This window comes from Tympanuchus pallidicinctus, unplaced genomic scaffold, assembly GCF_026119805.1.
Source record: "Tympanuchus pallidicinctus isolate F22 unplaced genomic scaffold, pur_lepc_1.0 scaffold3, whole genome shotgun sequence".
In the NCBI taxonomy this organism is placed as follows: domain Eukaryota; kingdom Metazoa; phylum Chordata; class Aves; order Galliformes; family Phasianidae; genus Tympanuchus; species Tympanuchus pallidicinctus.
The window spans coordinates 13,706,304-13,727,645 of NW_026294747.1; the positions used below are offsets into that span (position 1 = coordinate 13,706,304).

Sequence of the window (21,342 nt, forward strand, 5' to 3'; positions counted from 1 at the left end):
GCTGCTCAGCATCCGCTCGGGGTTTCATAGCACATAGGGCCAAGAGGAAAATGCGACCTCAACTCGGTGCTTAATTTGTGAATAGCTATAGCAAAAATTTCAGAAAGGCCTGGAAAATTCATTTATCTGGGAAGAGATGATATTTCCCATCAGTCTTAATGCTTCTCCTGCAACATCCCTCATGCTGTCAAAGTCAGCTTGATAATTAAGATTTCTGTCATACAGTTACAGCAGTCTTTGACATTAAGTCCCAATTCTGTGAAAGGGTATGGGGAGAACCACTGTTTGTAAGATACAGCGTAAAAAAAGAAAAAGACAAAGTTCATAATCCAGCATTGAGTTATCAAACATGGGATTATGACTTTTTTTTTTCCCCAAACAATAACATCTAAACATGTAACAGGCATTTTGGGAAACTGTTCATATGGAACCAGCGAACAGCAGTACACAGACTTGAGAAGACAGAAGCCTTTTCAAGGCACAGTTGCACGTAAAAGTCACTTTTAAAACAAAATGAACATCCTTACAAAGTATAGCTGTTAACACCTCAGACTGCAAGTACTGGCAGACTTTTAAAAATAGACATTATCACTCAAGCTCTTTACCTTTGGTCTGCATTCATGTTCCGATTTTTTACAAATTATTAACTATCATGAAACATTCATCATCTTCATTACTATTATTATTATCCATTCTGAATATTTAGAAGCTCTAGTCAGGCAACATCCAGACATGCCACTGTCCCACATGTCAGGTAAGCAGAAGCAGCAGTACTAAGTTCACTTTCTGGGTTTGATGGATTAACACAATGCTGCCATGTTTCTAACTTGCCGAGATGTATTTAAAGCGATGTCTAAAATTGTTTCCATCAGAGCTTTCTACTTGAAGAACTTAGGGTTAGGCCATTAAAATTAAAAGAAAATCACTGCATCAAAAAGTTTGTATTACTGTTAGAGTTGTAAAGTTAAAATTAAGTTTGACATTTTGGTTCATACTGATCACTAACAAGAAGGAAAAGGGAAAAGATGAAGAAAGTGCTTAATTTATGAAAGTCACTACCAGCATCTGACTACTAATCATTTGCAAATGACTTCAAATGATAAAAGTCAAAAACTGTTGATTGCAAACATTTCCGTGCAATTTTTAAATCATTTGTGCATGACTATTTGAGAAACAAATTTGAAAGCAACAAGTCAAATTAAACTCCCACTTAAGCCATTACTAATCTGAATGGGCACCCTTAATTACCACATTTCTAGTAACATAACAAAGAACGAGATCATGTCTGTCTTTCAGCCGGTGCAATAGGGAAAGCCATTAGCAAGATCCTGTGAGATTTAACAACCCTTAGTTGCCACTGAATTCAATTTCTCATAGAACTTTACCTAAGCAGTGCATACAGTGAAATGTGCATTTGATTTTTAAAGTATATTCTCCTTTCAATAATCTAAGATGCTATTAGAACATAGGTAAGGACTTTAAAAATTTTTTTATTCCAACATTACCTTCTAAGCCACAAATCTGACCTACCTTAAAATGGTTATGAACTGTGGAAAATGCCATCTGGCTGCTAAATCCCTTTGAAGACTATTTAATCAACTGCCTATTAAGTAATAATGTTAAGATACAGCAACTATGGAACAGATCTTGTCATCCTTATTCTTTGATGTAGTCCTACTGAGATGTCAGAAATTGATCCCAAGAGATCAATTAAAGATCGGGTCTAAGGTTTGCAGCTCTGGATGCTTATTTTATGCACACAGCTCTTCTTGCTCTTTCTCAGTACATTCTGCAGTGGTATGAGAATTCTCAGATATCTGCTTCATCCCACTGCCATTCATGAGGTACAGAAACAAGGAAAGAAAGGAAATGGATCTTCACTGGTTCCTGGTACACTAAAGACACAGAGGAGACTGCAAACATATTTCTGTCAGTTGCAAAACAGGGGAACCTAGAATATATTTCAGAAAACAATTCAATCAAGCAAGGAGTTGGAAGCTTTACTAGCCTGTAAACTTAAACCTGATTGTCTTTATAGTATACACCTTACTGGGGATTTACAATTCTCTCAATTAATTTACTTTTTACTCTCCCTTTAAATTTGCTGTTCCTCAAATTTCTGAAACTGATTTTGTTTGAGTTTCTAATCCAAGCTACTCTGTGGCAAACTGAATTAAGTTGATTGTAGCCAGCATGGCTTGATGCTCTGCTGTGGCTTGATTGAAAGTAGCTGTGAAACAGTCTCTGATACATGGTCTGAAATCATGTCATATACAGACCTCAGCTGGAAATAGCAGTGTTTAGTCATAACAATGTTATTCAATGCACTTCTGAGATTGAAAAAGGACAGGGGCACAGTGAGATCCCTGAGGTACCTCTAATAGTGCAGGGAAAATGTATGGAAAATTCTCAGCTTGTATTTGTAGACATCATTTCCCTCACCACTCATGAAAATTTACAAGCTGCGAAGGAAAACCAAAACATCCCAGCTAAGAGCCATGGCTCTGCAGCAACAGATGTTGAAAAGCATCAAGCATGTGTGAGTGAACTGGACCAACGGATCTTGAAGCAGAACCACTTACCCTTGGACTGCTGAGAGGACTGGTGGAGAGCCCAGATGAAGCGCCGCTGATTGACCGAGACCTGAATGGACACAACAAGAAAAAGGCCCTCAGAAAATGTAAACAAGAAATAACCCTGAACACCAGCCACTGCAGGCACAGGCATGATGTGAGGAGAAGGAAGGAGACTGTCACTGGAAAAGCATGACTCTTTCCTCTCATTACTGTCCCACTCTCACAGCAAAACTCTAAGAAATGCTGCTTGCTCAAGGAGGAAGCTATAATCCCTTCTCATTACAGGAGTTGCTACCTTCTTTTTTCAAAAAGGACCGTCAAGATGCATGCTGGTGCTGAGGACTCTCTCCTACACAGTGCTGGTGGTCACATAATGAGATGCTCTGTCACAAGGAACATAGGAAGCCACTGTGTGCATAAGGCAAAAAGGAAGGGGGTTCCTCCACATATTAAGGAAAAAAGCAAGCCTTTGGGACCAAGATACATAATTGTTCCCTATGCAGTGACTTTCCTCCATTGAAATCAAAGTTCACACTCTCTCAAGCTTCCCCAACTCCTCACTGATGGATTTCACAGCTCTGTTCCCCAGTAAGATTTACTTCTGTTGCATTAAACAAGCCAGGTTTTGTTTATGAATAACTAGTTCTGCTGTTATTGATAACTTCACCAATAGCAGGATAACTGCCCAGGTGTCCTCCAAAAAAAAAGCCAATCAATAGAGAATCAACTGCTTTACTTGCTGACAAGGCCACCTGCGCTGTAATGCTCTTATGCTCTCCAGCAAAGGCCATCTAATAAAACTGTGTGCTGTAGACAACAAAACATATGAATGTGCTATATTAAAACATGCTGAAAAGGCACAGGCCAAATAAACAAACATTTCGGCAGAACAACTTTCCAGAAGGAGAGCTGCCCATCATGAGAAAAACTTCCATATGACTCAAACTGAGTAAGCCCCAGAGATAGCTTTAAACAAAAGAAAGTTGACTTGAAGACTGAAACATCTTACAGCAGAGAACCTGGCTAAGAACCTAGCTGGTCAACAACTGCCAAGCAACATGCCAATTTAGTCTGTCTACCAATGTTTCACCTATACTAAGAGCAATGAAAGCAATTATTTGCCTTCAAGTAATGTATGTGAAAAGGTAAAATCTTGTAGATGCTTGGAAAGCTGATTACATGTGTGCATGTGTATATACATATACTTAGAATTGATATGGGTCGGTTAGTATCAACTTGTATATAAGGGAATATAAAAGAAATTTAGGCCATTAATTGTCTCTGATTACCGAACTTTTAAATCTGTTTTAGAAGAATCAAAATATCTGTTTCTGAAATGGACTCCTAGAAATACATTCCTAAATAAATTTGAGTATTAAAACTGCTAAAAAAAATATGTAAACTGCATAACAGGAGGCTGTTCCAGAGAAAGAGTAAGTTAACACTGAACACAGTGGTAGATCTTATTCTCTCTTTATCCTCTGCATGGTTTTCCTTCTATCTCTTTCCAGTTTGTCCATCACAGGTAGGTAAAATGCAGAAGCCCAGACTTGGCATGCTTTTTTTTTTTTTCTTCTTTTTTTTCCAAATTAAATCTAAATTTGCACCATGAAAAACTGGGGCACTCATTTACGCAGAATCTCCCTCCTTGTACCCTGCCACAGTCTGCCCATGACAGTATGGCAGACAAAATCTAGAAGCTCAGTCTTGGCACTTAATTGAACATAAATTTGCACCATCATAATATGAGGTGCTCATAAAGGTTTATGCAAAGTAGCTTTAAAGGGAGAACTGTCTGCTCTGCTTTCAATAGGCCATTTTGTGTGCCTGTTCTATAACTGAAATAGCTGAGTGCAACGCAGATGTGTCGTGCATATGGGAAGTTTGGTTAAAATCTTCCTTGTATGAGTCATCAGCAAAACCTTATTCCAAACCATAAATTACAAGACAAGCCTATAAATTACCTTGCACAAGACTTGTGAGGCATTTAGGTGCCCAAAGATGCAGTTAAACACCTGTTTAGGAGTTTAACCACCACTAGGAGATGTTCCCACCAATATTTAATTATGGTGGGAAAGTCCTCTCTGACACTCACCTGAATTCCAGGATACTTGATTAAAAGTTCCAATCTGCTATTTCCTCTTTGCAATCAGATGTTTCCAAGTCCTGAATTCTCCCCTCCCAACCCCACTGCCTTCTATTTTTTTTACAAAAATGATCACACACATGGAGGACAAAACACGGCAGTCCCGCCCTCCCAACTCCCAGTTCCTTATTGGAAGCAATATTTGAAAAAAGAGTTGTTGTGTACTGTGTTTTCATCCAGCCTAGGAGCCTGAGGTAGGGGACAGAAGAGAGAGTTAGTGTGATATCCTCCTAGAAATGCATTTACTATCCACATGATTGCTATCAAACAAACTTTATTTCTGTTGCTGATTTACATGCAAAAATATATAAGACGTAGGTCTTAGGTCTTATAGCAAATCTTAGTTTGTCCACACTGGAAATTGTATAGAGGAGCAGTAGGAAGAGCTTAAAGAACCCTGGGTTAATTTTAAGTGCTGGGGTGAAAAGAGTTGTACATTATCAAAACTTTTCCCTTTTACAAGAACATGTTGATATGGAATATAACAGCCAAACTGAGAATTTCTTCCTTGCATCTTCTGCAATTTAATAAATCCTGCAGAATTTACCTTTACAAATGTGACACAGTTTCCAAGCTGGCTATAAGAACTCAGAACAGCAGCAGTTTCTATACTCCAGTACAAAAATGCCAACAAGCAAAAATGAGAGATTTTTCCTCCCATCGAGATCACCCTAGCTAGGAAATGCTGGAATTCATTTTAAAACAAACAAACAAACAAACAAACGCACTGCTCCTGTATCTCAGAGTCAGGTGGACAGAACTGGGACAGGGCCAAAAGAAAGTAATGAAAAAGGTGCATTATGCTGAAATGCTGCAATGAGAACAGAGAGAATTTACATCTGTATCCCCCTCACCAGAAAATAAAGGTATGAAGCTGTACAGGCAGCACATTAGTATGGCAGACCCTGGATGATGTTACATGTGGAAAAAGGAGAAAAATATGAAATCATCTTACATTCTTATGGCTACACACTAAGCGTATTTAACAGGAGATATCTATTAGTGAGTGAACTCCTCAGAGGTTACTCTGCAGGCATTAAATGTCATTGGAAGTATGAAATCTGTAGTTATTCCAATAGCTTACTACTGCACGCAACAATCTAGGAATCTATGAACATCGTGTGTGACTCGTTTTGCTCTGTGTTTTGCATTGGGGCATTAACTCAATGGAAGCCATCAAAAAGTTGTTGAAAAAGAGCATTCCCTCAAACACAACTGCCACATTAAGGACCCAAGAGGAGACTCGAGTCCCATCAATAGTGACATAATTGGTTTGTCAAACATGGAGGGAGGAAATGAAAATAAATAAATCCATCTTTAGGGATCTAGACGCAAGTTCTAGGTAGTGGCAGCCACAGAGAGCACTCTAAACATATGGTGGGTACTGAAATCATCGTGGGCTATTCCTCCCATCTCAAAGACAGACAATAAGCAGGAGACATCTGAGCTATGAAAGAAAGAGGCCAAGCACTGAAAAGAAATGAGCATGTGCGGGCTGCAGCTCATATATGCGATGCCTTTATACCTTATTCAATCTATTTGATACTTCAATTACAAGGACCTTTGTTTTAAAGCATGTTTTTACTCATTTTAGTCAGCTGCTACAACATAAGGCCCAATTTGTGTTGGATCAGTTGGTCTCTTACTGGTAAATCCAAGGAGCTGGAATCCAGTTTCCAGCTGGTTTAAGAGAACTGCCGTTTCTTGTGAGCTCTAAGAACCCAGGGCTGAAGCCTGACACTGTTGAGGTGTAAGCACAAGAAGGAAGAAAAAGCAGCTGATCTGCTAACCACAGTACACATATAGCACAGTGCAGAGCACCTCTCCATAGCCCTTCACTCAGATTAATTTTCAAGTGCTTTGAACAGTGCATCACCTAGCATACACCAATAAAGTGCATAGGCTTTGCAGCCAGCATTAAACATTTGGGTCAGATTTGGCATTTGTTTCATCTTTGAATAACCACCTCACAGAAACTTTTCCTACAATAAAAAGTGAGTTTGGTACCTTGTTGCAGTCCCAGCAGAACTTGCTTTCATAGCACAGTTTTACTAGGATGCTGAATACAGTCTTTTAGCTGGTCAAGCTGGAGCCATGCTTCCAAGAGGGAGAGCCTGCAGCATGCATGCAGCGTGCAGTAATGCATCTGACTTGTGCCCCTGGGTGAAATGCCTTCAAAATTTTGAGTTGGTTTGATTCTGTGCATAGTTTTGTAAGGTATAGCCAAAATATCCAGCCAATTTTTGTTTGTTTAAAGCATAAATTGGGTGGCATTTGATACTCCTCTTTGCTTGATCACTCAAGTAAAAACAAAAAATTGTAAAGTGCAGTTTGGGGTATGAAACCCCTGAAAACTACCCAAATTAATAAGCAGTAGTGAACATTCAGGCACTGTGTATTACATTTCATCACTTCTGTTCTTGGGTGTCCAAAAAATGCAAACTGTAGTTCCTTGCTTCCTGGTGCTGAGTAAGAATAGACTACTTCTAATGCTATTCTGTCTTACAGTCCCAACTGTCCAAACAATACCAACCTTAACGTCTTAACATACTTCTGCTTATGTCAGAAGTTCTACTCATAGTAATTCCCTTTGGGAAGATGAAGCCCTTACAAAAAGCACGCAGTGATTTTTGACTGCAGGTGTTGATAACACACCTCTTCTTCTTCCTTCCAGCACACAAAGAAGGTGATGTTAAACAGCCTTAACCGGCCAATCATACTGCATGATAATCATTTATAAATGGTTTAGAAAGAATTAATATATTGTAAAGCATGTTATAAACATGCTGTATTAATATAAATATTACTGGTGCTAATTAGCCCTCTCAGTTTGTACCTTCTCATAAGCTTTTACTGTAGTTTGTAGTGATCTATTACAACATTTTAATTAAATCATTTATTAATAAATGTTCCCCTTATGTTAAGAATTTATAAATGGAAATCTAATTCAAAGTGGGACTGCATTTCTAATTGTACCTCTATTCTCTTTATTGAAAATTGAAAATAAAGAGCTTTGAACATATATCTTGTTTAGGACCATCTGCTCACCTCCTAAGAAAATCTATACTCAAAAGAGAGAAAATACCCAGTACTTCTTTTAATAACACAGATGGGACTGAGCTTTATTTTTATTTTAGAAAAAAAAAAAGGAAAAAAAAAAAGAAAGAGAAAAGGATAAATTAGGATCAAAGTTAACTGGAAGGTATCAAGAAGATACAAAAAGAGAAGGGGGAGATATTCTCAGGTATTTTGGTACCTACACAGTGTCTGAGATTAGTTCTGTGTGCTCACAGACATTGAAACATACAGACAAGAGAACAAAAAAGAACCCCAAACTAAGCTATATGGAGTGTAACTCCAACTTAAAAGCACACAAACACACACAAAAGCACCAAAAATGCTTCTTCCCACATCTCTCTCTATCTCCCTGCTGAGAATTCTCATTCTCTGAACTGTATCCACTTGTATTGTATTTGTAAAGTGCAAATGAGAAATTTCTCTACGAGTCATAACAGGTCCCACAACAGGAATAATCCAAAACTAGAGCTTACCCCAATGGATCAGCACTCGCCATCCTTGGAAAGAGAAAATGAAGAGAGAAGGCAAAGAGAGAAAGAGAAAGAGGGGGATGTGGAAGCAGGTGGAGAGAAGAGTAGGAAAAGCAGAGTGAAATACTGTTCGGAGAACTGCATGGTCATAATTATTGCCACAGGTGCCTACATCTTCAGAAACCAGGAACACGAGGGGGACAGTTTGATTCACTAGAAAATAACTTCTGTCCTGCTCACAATAATGCAGACACACCCAACTTTGGCACTGGGGAATATGGAGAGGGACATTCTAAGGCTGTAAAAAAACCTTTCCAGCCAAATCCCAATGAGAGCAGTCAGCAGAGCAACGGGGATCAGATGTTATGCTGAATTTCTTTTCTGACTCTGACATAAGTCACAGTTACAACAAACTGTTATGAAGGAAATTGTCTCCTTTTTGTCTCCTTTTTGCTCAATGTAGTGTCCCTCTGTCCCCCAAGCTGGCCTGGTAAGAAGTACTTTTTTTTGCCATGAATGAACTGTGAAACTTATTGGTTATTAAAGCATGCATTTCTGAGCCAGCTTGGGAGCCCAGGGTACAAGACTGTAGCTCAAGCTGTGAATCTGCTTTGTTACTGGCTTATTAGTCGTGATGGTCTTAGAGTCAGGAATTCAGATCACCTAGAGCATACCAGCTCAGCAACCCAGCACTTATCTCTGTGGATGCTATCTTGTGCTCCAGGATCTCATTTTTCATTTAAAATAAATTCAGACTCTGGCTCTTAAAGGTTGCAAGGGAAATCTTTCAAATGTGAACAGAGAATAAATCAATGCTGTGCTGAAAAGAGTCCGAAACAGCAGCTTTAAAGGCAGAATGAATATCTGACACATTGACTTTGATGCCAAGGGACAATCAAAAACTTCAAGATTCTTTTTTTCACCAGTAACCAAAGCACTCAAAATAGGAAAGAATAGTCAGGTTATCAAGTTTTTAGGGGTGAGGGTACGGAAACTCAAGAAAGCATCACCACTTTTTCAGATTAACAAAGATTAATTAGGAATAAAGAACACCCGGTGTGTTATTAAACCAAATAATTTTCAAGGCAGATGCTGTGATTTTTTCCTCTCTGTCTCTTTTTTTTTTTTTTTCTCTCTCTCCATTTTCAGTAACAGGCTCCCAAGCTGCCAGAGTTACCTCTGGCTGGGTGAGGAAAATCCATTTTCCACAAGACGGTCACCAACAGAAATGCCAAATTTAATATATGCCCAGTAGATTTCACAGTTTCCTGCTCAGTGCAACTAGCCATGCTTCCGAATACAAGAACACTGCAAATGCTGGGCTAGGCAACACAAGGTACTTTTGAGGAAAGTTAAAATTAAAACACAGAACAGAAAGAAAAAGTTGTGCTATGCATCAATAGAGAAGTGGAAAGAAGCATTATAGTAAGTTCTTTTTCATGTGCTTGAGTGATACTCCATTTGTATTTTGGCGTGGGGTGCAAATTTGGTTAAGATCTAATTCATATATATACAAATACATATACATTGTATATATTTAGGGATGAATGCTGTCCTCAGTTGGACCAGTACAAATCTACCTGCAGTGATGAACTGAGAAGAACAAATTGACACCCATTGTATAATGGAACGTGTGTGTATATTTATACAGCAAATACACCCATACCCAAACATGCAGAATATTAAAATGTAAATAGAATGGGTGCAATAAAGTTGATTCATTTTTCTTTCAAGTCATTTTCCCAACGGGGAAGGCACTTAGGAGGTTAACAAAGAGAATGGAAAGCAAGTTGACAATAGGGAAAAGGAAGAGGCAAATGAGGTTCAAAAAAAATTGACAATCCCAGGACACAATAGACCCAGAAGCGCAGACATGTGCATTCCCTACAATACTGAAGCAAGTGAACTACGGAGCTGCAGCAACCCAGATACAGAAGAAGAGAAGCGCTGAAAGAGGGGGTGAAAGTCAGAAAGAAAGAAAGAGAAAGGGACAGTGGCCTCAGCTACTAAGACAACCATGTGCATCTAGAGGGAAGGGACCCTTAAAGATGCAGTATTCCTTTAAAAAAGACGTCATAAAGTTGGATAATTAAATGCTGAACAAAAATTTAATGGCCATCAGGATTAGTTGTCCTCATTTGGCTGGGGATCTCTTCACTGCCTATCCCTTCCCTTCTCGTAGCTGTACACAGATGTAGAATTCAGTTCCTCTAATTTTCATGCCACTGAGGTCCCTCATCCTAATTGCTAAGAGGGAGAGGGAGGTGAGAGAACAGTGAATGTGATCTTTCAAAAATCAGCCTGGCCTTTTAGTGAGGAGGGGCCACAAGTGATCCTTGTGACTGCCCTACCCTTCTCCTGTACTCTGAAAAAAAATACCTTTGAGAGGGAACACAAAGCACCTGCATGTACGTAAGGAGTTCCCCCAGTGGCTACTGAAGAGTCACCTCCTCTGCTCCTAACACAGCCTAACAGCTGCTAGAGAAGTACAGAGGGATGATGACATCTGAAGGACCCTTCTCAAACCATAGATGTAAAGGCACCTCTCTTACTGAACCTGATTTTTAATTACTGTGAAAGAGCTAGTCTTTGGAGTAGTTTCACACTAAATGCTAATACAAGAAGTGACACATTCAAGAATACAATCTACATACAGGGGGAATCGGAGAGAGGAACATGTATCAGTCTGAGGAAAACTCATCCACTAAAGCCTACGTAACCACTATTCTTTTATGGCTATGAAACTATGAGTTTTCTAATGGTTTGGGTACAATTCTTGTACTTAGGTTGCCATCTTAAAGGTGCCTTACATACTTGATGGACAATCATGTGAGTGCAAGGTATTCGAACTTCACTGTGGCATGTTCAAGGTTTGAAACACTGCTCACAAAGGACTCAGTCTGCAAAAGGCCAAAACAGAGACTGTCTTTACATCCTGTAAGTCTTCCTTAGCTTAAACACCGCTTTTATCTTTAAGTAGAAAGGCTATAAAAGGAAAAATGGAAAGAAAAATGGCTAGCTGAGTCCTCAGGCTGGTTCCTTTAAGGAATTCACCACTTCTTTTGAATCATATGGAACTAAGTATTTAGCTGCCGATTTTGGATAGGCTGTTTGTCCAAAACGTATGAACATTACATTATGATGAAGAATTATCCACTGGGATGACAGCTTTTGACATCAGAGAAGAATTCTCTTACTCTAAGACAAGAATTTTAGGAATTCTACATCCACCAACAACCTCATCATAAGTCTGGGGTGCCACATGAGACCTTAAATCTAATGAACTGTATGTCTTCCACTGTGCCTCTATTCATAGTTGGGAGTTACTCTTTTTCTTACTCTTCAGCATCTGTTATTCTATCAGACTGGAATCATCCTCCAAAAGCCCCCTCTTTCAATCACCTTTTCCTCGTGTTCTCTGATGCAGCCAGGACAGTCTTAAAGAGTTTGTCCCTTACCTAGAGGTACTTAATTTTTTGCTCAAATCAGACAGGATTCTCAACATTTCCTACTATTGCTCTTGCTGACTTGGTTGTACTGCTGTTTCTAGTGCTGAGAATGGAGCACTCCTGGCTCTCCTAGCTCCAGCCTTTCCCAGAGCAGTTCTAGCAAATACATATTCTAGCTTAGGCATCCTAACTCATGGCAGAACTGAACTAGTAGCAACATGATAACATTGTAGTGGGGAAAATAGTATAGTCACAGGCTGCATTGGGGATAGCCTCAAATGTAAGGCATTGTACAAAACTGTATGTAGTGGGGCCAGTAAATATCCCACTCTCTTTGTTTCTTTCTAAGAAGGAACAGCTATGTCCCCATACAGAGAAGGTAAGTACTGCATCTTTAAGGTCTAAGCAGTGAGGTAGAGGAGAGGAACATATTGTCAGTGTTTATATACCTTTCTTCTTTGTTGAATTTGGGATTGGCTTCAGAGATATCCAGGCTTTTACTGAACATTGTTTTACTATGGCAGGAACAAAGCGAGAAAACAGAGTTACTAGTGTGGACATTTATAAAAGAGAGTCACCTGAAGCAATGCTGGACACCCAGCCCCCCAACCCATCCTCCCCTTTTTAAGCAATGTTCTGAAAAGTTTCTTTTACTTTACAGCTATGGGCTAGGCCTACAGAGAGCTGAAGTTCATTATCTCCCCTTGACTTCTGAGGTCTAAGATGACTTTCCCCAAACATACTTGTAAACCCTGCTCTTCTTTATCTAGTTGAAAACCCAGATACAATCTACTTTTATCACACTGTCCAGGGCATACAGAACATGCCTGAAGGCACAAATAGCAAAAGCACACATTACTCAGATTTCTCTAGAAGATCTCAACAGTAAGCACAACCTGGGAAAGGGTTTGAATTAGGCCATTAGGCCCCTGTACCACTTACTCCCAACTCTCTTTCCCATATCTTAGGTCTGAATTCCTGAAGCTTAAAAGCAAAATTCCTTATGCTTTGCTAAAAGGGAAGTTCTCCATGATATGCTTCACTGTTTCACAGAACACAGCTTCCTAATGTTAGCTGATTTTTCACACAAACCATCAACTTCAATAACCACAAAAAAAATGAATAAAGCCCATTTTAGAACAGGTTTTGGACTTTTCCAGTAGAGCTGCTGAAAATTTCTGGTATATCCCCACAGGATTCTTGTTCCCACAGAATTCTCCTTTATCTGTATGATTTTGGCCCAAGGGACGAATTAGCTGGTATTAAAGTAAGCTCAGAATCTACCTCTTTTCTTTTGACAATACAATGAAATAGCATAAAAGCAGAATCAAGTAAGATGCCACTATGAACCTGCTAGGTAGACAACCAGCAGGGAAAACCAAGTATCAGGTGTCTGTGCACACTAATTTTGTCATTCACAGTCAAAGATCCACTGGAGACCACTTGCAGAGGTCAGCAAAAATATTTCAGGTTGTCAGCAAGCTCAAAAAGCAGTGTTTGCATTGAATTCTTCCTATACATTATTCAGAACTAAGCCACTAACTGTCTATGTTTTTCACCTAACACTTTCTCAGACTGCTTGGCTCAAAGCTGCCGAGTTTCAAATATCAGTAGAAAGATGTGCCCTTAAACAAGCCCAGACCAAATGCTTGTAGAGTCCCCACTTGGTTACCAAAAGCAAGCTCATCACACAGACACATAAAATCAGAAGCTATAACATGAATCCCCTTTTTGCAACAAAACATCTGCTTATTACTGGGAAAAAGGACATGGGACTAAATCATGACACATGGGTGTGTTCTGCTCATGGTCAGAAGAGTCTGCCCACTGGTTATCTGAAGAAAGAAGCAATAGCTCTGTGTCTCCAGATGTTTGTACTGGCCATTTGTGTCTAAACGGGAGGCCTGTTTCCACAGTCCACCTCCCTGTCTTCCTAGTATTATAGGATAAAAGCACTAAGCAGTCTTCTATCCAGACCAAAGAATGTCATTCTTAAAAAAAGCATCCAATCCTGGGATCTAATATCTAGCACTGTAAAATCCACTCTCAGTGGGTCATTTCATGGAAAATAATATGCTGCTGGCCACTAAAAATCTTTCAGTCCTGGAGGAAGGCACTTGTCTTTTTGTTACTGACTGCTCTGACAGATGGTGCCCCATCAGCAATGCATCGTCCCCAGACAATCCCTATGCAGTGGTGTTTGTTAATGAAGCCAGTTCATGTTATAAAAGACTGTGCTGCCAGCAACACAATATGTGCCATTGTCATCTGTGGAAGTGGAATGGTATGAGTTATGGAAGCTCAGACATGGAGTAAAATACTATCTTCCCATCAACCCCTTCCAAAACAAGCACTGCCAAGCTCATCATCATCAATCATGGTGTTATTACATCCCTTCCTCCACCCTCAATCACACCCTGTGTCCAACCATGTTTTGTGTGGTATGCATTTCCCTATATCTCTTTTGTGGCTGGAAGGTTTTACTTCCTCCTTAAAGCCAAAACTCTTCTTACTCCTGTCACCTGGATATGTACCTCCAGTGCTGTGCACTCATCTCAGACCTTTCACTTCCAATGATTTCTCATCCAGAATTAAGTGAGATATTTAAAAGCAAAAGTATAATGAGACACAGTTTTGCTTCTTCAGCATTTCCAAATTCAAAGGCAAAGCTGAGAGATGGAAGGTTTCAGTCCTCAGAAAATCTCAGAATCAATCAAATACATTCTAGGCTGGTGGAACAAGACTGGATTATTATCTTCAATTGTTCATCTCACTGCTTCCTATTTCTCTTGCCCAGTTGGACAGTTACTGCAAACAGCTGCAGAGTACAACTCACAGGCAGCTTTGGGGTGGGGGAAAGTGATTCACCTCTGTCTGGCTCCTCTCTGGGCAATTTATGGCTCGTACATCTACCAGGTACTAGATTAAATACAGAAAGTTGAATAAGGAGTAAGCAACTGTTTGTCAGTGTCATCTTCATCCTTATCACTTTGAGGCCTACCAGGAACATTTAAGAGTACACGCTGACCTGAACATTTCCTTAACCCAAACATTAAATATCAAAACAAACCACACACTCAAAGTCAGGTTTCCAACCTCCACTACAGCGAAAAATCTTTCTGGCAGTCTACCTCAAGACCATACATCCAGGCTGAAATAAGTCCTGGAAAGATCCTGAAAATCACTTTCTCCTCACTGTAGGCAGAATGTTAACAGTTGCCAGCAAAACTTTCTAGCGATTCTAGGGGTCTCTGGACTGGAAATTATTCCATTTCATCCAGTTTCGCTTTATCCAGTTTTCAGTCAGCACAGGGAGTTTCTGAGCAGGCACAACAGGCTCATTTTGAGCAGATCTTAATAGCTAGACAAAAATAATCATGTCATAAGGCTGAAACAGAAGTTATAGCATCATCAGCATATATATGCGTGAAGTGTTAAGTGTTCTTTAAGACTGACTGATTTATACAAGCGTAAATCCAAATGCATGTGCTTCCTTTAGGATAGATATAGTGACTGAGGAAGCAACTCCCATGGTTCACATAAGTGAACTTCCACAGTCCACTTATTTTATCACAACCTGCCTTGAGGAAACATCATTTTCTTCTGCTGTCTCTCCACAACGATAATACTTTCAGAGAAAAGAGGTAAAATTACATGAATTTTAACAATTTACAGACATGGTAATTTATGTGGGTCAGATGCATATCAGCCCTGACAGTACATTTAAAAGGTACCCACAGATGCCTGCACAGGGCTTTCCAAACTTCACCTATTCTAACAGTGTAGAGGATGAAGTTCATCCCATTTAACTTCAAGTGCCTAAGAACTTAGCACCTAATCCAAAAGCAGCATCATTTAGATTCCTGCCATAGGCTATGGAGACAGAGAAGAACAACCAGAGCTTAATTTATCCCATCTAAGATTGCTGGAACAGCACATACATATCTGAGATCTTCCAAAGACTTCATCTGTCCCCAGTGCCTACAGTGACAGCCTGTATACCTAGCTTAGACTGAATCCCTACATTCTGAACAATTAAAATGAGGTGAGATGAATTTTGCCCAGAGGACACAGCAGTTTCCTGAACAATAGCTGCAAGTGGACAGAAATCTTAAATTGATGGCAGGACTTCTGTTCCTGTGTGAATAAGCACTGCTGGCTGCCAGATCACATTGTAAGTGCGCTTGGAAGTTGTTATGAGTGCTGCTGTGAATAGAAGGGCTCCACAGCTCCTCTGTATGTACGACATGTAAGAGGGCAACAAACCCAGACAGGAGGGACTCTCAGCTCCCAAGTAAAGGAGGGACCCACCTCTGTCCATGTTGTGCCATTTCAATAGCTCTGCGAGCAGGGACGGGGGAGCCGCCATCTGTCACACTGAGAACCTCCATCGACTTCCTTTCTGGTCGTCGCTTCCCATGCCTGTTGAGCATTGGGGAGTCCACACGCTTCCTGGGGGGATCTTTATGAAAAGAAAACACTGTCAGCTGAATTTGGCTGTGACTTACCTCACACAGGTTGGCTAAATCCTCTCTCAAAGATCTCACTCTCACACTTCCCCTACAGACAGTTATCCTGGAGATGAACATTTGCACTCTCTTCCAAAACTACAAGCATTAAGACGTAAGTTGTAATCCATCTGCAGAGAGGAAGAGTATTACTACTGAATGTATGAGCACTGTAAAATAAAGGTATGACCAAAGCACAGACTGCACAAATTACCTTACAAAGCTGATAACAGTAATAACAAGATAATAGCACGGGCTACAGCAGAAGCTATTAGCCAAAGGGTATGCCATCCAGGGATCCTGGATATGTACTCAGGTTTCTTTAGCTTGCTTTCCATGCCCATGCTAGCTAGATTAAATGTAATGCAGGGACAAAAATACACTCTAAATTCAGACTTGTATTAGTCTCTGAAAACATACTCTTATTTTTGCATCTTCAGTATTAGATTTCAGGTTTTCCCTGCTGTGTTACATATTTCTTCCTTCAGCATTACAAATTAAACATTCTGGACTACCTGAGATAAACCTCCGATGAAAGCTACTGAAATCTATCTCAGAGGTCATCATATCGCTTTTACTGCTGTAGTAACTGAAGTGCTTTATTGTATAACATTTCTATGAGGCATCCAAGTGCTACTTTCACTTTGCTGAGTGAAAACCGAGTTATAAGAATGAGATACTTAAAGGCATTTCATTCCTAAAGGCGCAGACAAACAATTACTGCAGCTCTGAGAAGCACCTAAATTGCTCTGAAAATAGTCTTTAGATACCAAACTGCATGACAGCGACTGGTCCAAGGTGACTTGCCAAACCATACACACCTCTGTGGTGATAAAGGGAACCAAACAGACTTGTTGAGTTCTTTTAATACTGATATATCTAATGGCATCTGAACAGTAAAAAGGAGTAAAGGAGAAAAATAAATAAGGAAAGATTTTCCTTGCTTTGGTTGGACTATTTGAATTGCCTGCTTGTATTTATAGACATCTTTTTAATTTTATCAGAGAGTGACTACCCTTAAGAAAAAGCATCCTTCATCTCTGCAGTTACAAAGAAGCTCACAGCATCCAGCCCCCCTAGGGCTTTTTTATCTGCCAGGATTCCTTTCTAAAACTCTATCATTACTGCATAGCCAGATTATATTATTTTTATGACTCTGCCCTCCTCAGTCTTGGCCTATTTGCTTGTTTATTCTCTCTCTCACATCATGTTTTTCAGAATTTGATTCCTTCAAGGCAGGGTTTATTCTTGAAACAATGAGCACGAGCAAGTACAGCCCAAGTGCAAATGATACAGTGATAGCAAATGAACCTATTACCATATAATGTAAGTATTATTTGTATTAATAGTAATAATTGTGTTAAAAATGAGTTAGAGAAGAATAACTGTATCTCACTCTGTTTCAAGCTGTGTTCAATAATAGAAAAGTGGTAGAAAACACTAGCAAGAAAAACATACAGTGCATAAAGTTACAGGAAAAACACAGAGAGATAAACCTAACAACACAGTCGTACTGGGAAACTTCAGCTGCACACATAACCAGTCAAAAGTGACCTGGGACAAGTTCAGACATTTCAAACTCCTGCTCTCCAAACACGTACAAAGAACAAAGGATGATCTATCCTACAGAACAACTATTAAAATGTTTGTTACCTATACAGAGTTGACACAAGATTTACAGAAGGATACCACCAGAGACTATAAAGGAAAGGGGAAGAGTGCAGCTTAAAAAGAAAGAAGTAGGATGAAGATGACACAGACCAAAGAAGAGCAAGATGAAGAAATTAAAAAGAAAAAAAAGATGAGTAAGCTCTGACTGTATCAAGGTTAGTTAATAACAGAGTATAAATAATAAGAAGGAAAATGGCAAGAGAAACAGCATATGAAAAGAAAATTTTTAAGGCAACTTCATCCATGCATGCTCAAAACAAAACACTTTACCAAATGGAAATTTAGCCAAGTGATGCAAAAGTGATGATTAGGCTAAATACAAAGTGGACAATAGAAACAAGATAAAAAGGAATTGAAGAGGAATGAGCCAAAGATCTGAACAACAGTATTTTGTTGACAGAAAGCTTGAGAGAAGGATAGCAGCCAGAAAGATTATATGGGAATCAGCAGGACAATTAGGAAGGATAAGGATATTGCTAACAAGCTAAATGATACTTTTGTATCAATCTCTGCTGCTCAAGATACTGATTTCCAATCTGTATTTTAAGCTAAGAAAGAGAGGAAATAAGCAAAAGGAGAAGGTGGTGAAGTACATCAATAAATTCAACAACAGCAATTCAGGGTTTGATGGGTTTGATGGAAAATACATCCAAAAGTTTGTACGAATTTGGTAGAGCTTCTAATAGTGGTACTTGATTCCTCTTTAAAACTGGCTACAAACCTATACTATACATGACTGAAGGCAGCAAGTATTGTACATATTTTTCAAAGGCTTTAAGTAAGAAACCACAGGGTACCAAGTCTGTCATCACTGTCAAATCTAAGGATACTAAAGCACACAGTCATCCTCTCATAAGGACTGAAGTGGTGGCATGTAAGAACAGTTGGAGATTTAGCAGCAGTACAGGAATTAAAAATAGGAAAATCTTCAGTGCACACACTTCTGTTCTTGAGTCTCTGGAAATGCTTCACAGAGAAACAAAAAAAAACCCATTCAAGTCCCAGTTTAGATACATGGTAGTTCTGGAGATGTATTTTCCTCTTACTTCTTATCACAAAAGTGAAGGCATTCTCAAGGATTTTTACAGGGAAAGAGCCTACGTAAAAATCCAATCATAAAGCCATTCATTTGAAAGGCATAAAATAAAGGTTCAGTTTGTGAGTTTGGATTATGCATGTCATCCTAACATGGCTATTCTGGCTGAATCTCCTTTACTCTGCTCTATTAAGAATCTCCACGTAAGCCTTTTGCTCAAGGAGACATCAGTTGATGCGTATGTATTTTACTGAGAGATTTCTTATTTCCTTGTTTTCAGTTAAAGAAAATAGAACTGGACTCACAAGACAGTTAGGGTGGCCCTCTTCTGACCCTTCGAGAAAGCTTTACATAGCTGACGCATACAAAAGAGATATCAGAAGAGAAAGTGCTAGTCTAATGCAGCCAAATCTTTATTTCTACCCACATCCATCCATTCCATGGTCTAATGTGCAAAGAAGGAGGAAAAGGCAAAATAAAATTAGATTTTTTTTTTTTTTTTTGGCATGAACTCAGGCAATGCACAGTTCTCATGAATGTGGTTTCTTCAAGCTGCTAATATTATATCCATTACCTTTTCCCTGCTCTTCTCTGCTTGTGCAAAGCTATTGCTAATGGCTATGGATGAGATACTCATCAGAAGCATGACTGCTCTTAATTAAAACTTGCCCCATGTTCTCAGAGATACTGCTGTGAACAGAGGAGGTAGAAAGCTCCTGTGGAACACGGAAGACAACTGAAAAACACTCAAAGAATAATGTGCAGAGTCTAAAATGTGCCAATGCAGCACACTGATATATTCAGATGATGTTTCCCTGATGGAGAACATCGTCATCCCTTGTACAAAAAAAAATAATCCAGGAGTGGGTAATAGCACTTCTGTTCATCACATACTTTGGCGTGTGGAGGAAAGATGTATGTGATGCATTTAAAGGCACAGCTGTGTATTCAGTTACGTGCTGGATATGAAGACTAGTCGCCCTGCTTTTCTTACGACAGAAGCATATACATATTTGAGTTGGAGATTCATGATCTTGATGTGCTTTCCAACCCTGGCCATTATGTGATTCTGTGAAGCACATCTAAGATAAGAGGGTGTCATTACATTGCAGGACAATCTGTGTGAGTCAAAAGCTGATGAGTGAAGTGCAAGATGCCAAATCGCACTGAGCAAGGACTTTTGACTAGATCACCTGTGGCAAGCACATCTATTCCTTTGCCAAGATGCTTGCTGACATGCTCTCTGCAGCTCCATCCAGGTAAGAGTTTAAAAAACTACCAGGCTGACTCAGAATTTCCATTTTATCCCCCTCAGATGAGATCTCTCTGTAAAATTACAGGTCCAGTAGCCTGAAACTTTGATAATGTAATAATTCAGTTGAGTATTAACAAACTTACACTTTAATATATCACTGTCCTGTAGGCTTGGGAGATAACAGGCTTTCCAGTTAAAGAGCATTTTGGCACTAGCCTTCAAATGAGTGAAATACAAGACCTACAAATCACAACTCCACTGTATAAAAATGCTATTTCGGGCCACTGATAGACGTGACTAATGCTTTATTAGTTAAACTTCTGTCAGTATGCACAGCACGAGTCACTTACACTGTTAGCTCCTTAGGGGAGCATTTTTCCAGTTGTCTATCTATATTAATGTAGTCCTTGGTGATCAGCAGTATTTTAAAATACTAACAAAGAACAATTCAGGAATAAAATGGTACCACAGGAGCTTTATAAGATATATATAATCTTACTGCGTGTTAAACTTCTAAAATCCTTTTAAGATAATCTAAAAACATGGCATTATAATGTATGTACTATAAACAGGTAAGTGATATTATTCATTCTTCCAACGGAGGATGTGTACACATAAAACTTTGTAGAAATGTAATGAATGGTATAGTCTTACTAATAGAAGTCCAGAAGCATCTCTGCAACACTGCACATAGATCAGTAATTAGAAAATTCTACCACTAGACTACATTGCTCCTAAACCTCCTCTAATTTCATAAAGGTTGTATAAAGGCAGCTTGTGGGTCTGCATTAAATTTTTTAAGACTTCTGGCTCAAGACCAACACGGATGTTTCTGTGCTGAGATGGATATGTCATGAAAAACAAAGCCTTTGAGTTTAATCACAAAATGCATCTGCCCCCCCTTTGGCCACATATTCTCACCAATGGTGTAAACCGTTTCAGGTTTGAGGATATGAGAAGAAAAAGGGCAAAGAAGTACTAGTTGAGATGGGTTCATAGTGACAGAGATCATTTCTTTGGTACCTATTTCATTTCTAGGGGGAAGATCCTCATCTTCATGACTAGGATATCTCTCCTTCCGGTCAAGCAGAAGAAAATAAATCATTTTCTCTTGGTTTTCTCTGAAAAAAACAAAAAGGAAAAAATCTTTACA

General features: G+C 39.3%; 1 protein-coding gene across 1 annotated transcript in view; it reads right to left on the reverse strand.

The window, feature by feature from the left end:
• BRSK2 (BR serine/threonine kinase 2) overlaps window positions 1-21,342 on the reverse strand; it is a 297,047-nt gene that overhangs the window by 30,880 nt on the left and 244,825 nt on the right. Inside the window, exons 12-16 of the mRNA XM_052696777.1 lie at window positions 21,213-21,310; window positions 16,031-16,181; window positions 12,169-12,234; window positions 8,274-8,297; window positions 2,583-2,643 (exon numbers count right to left, since the gene is read on the reverse strand). Coding sequence (XP_052552737.1) covers window positions 2,583-2,643; window positions 8,274-8,297; window positions 12,169-12,234; window positions 16,031-16,181; window positions 21,213-21,310 — 400 coding nt within the window. The remainder of the gene's footprint in view (window positions 1-2,582; window positions 2,644-8,273; window positions 8,298-12,168; window positions 12,235-16,030; window positions 16,182-21,212; window positions 21,311-21,342) is intronic.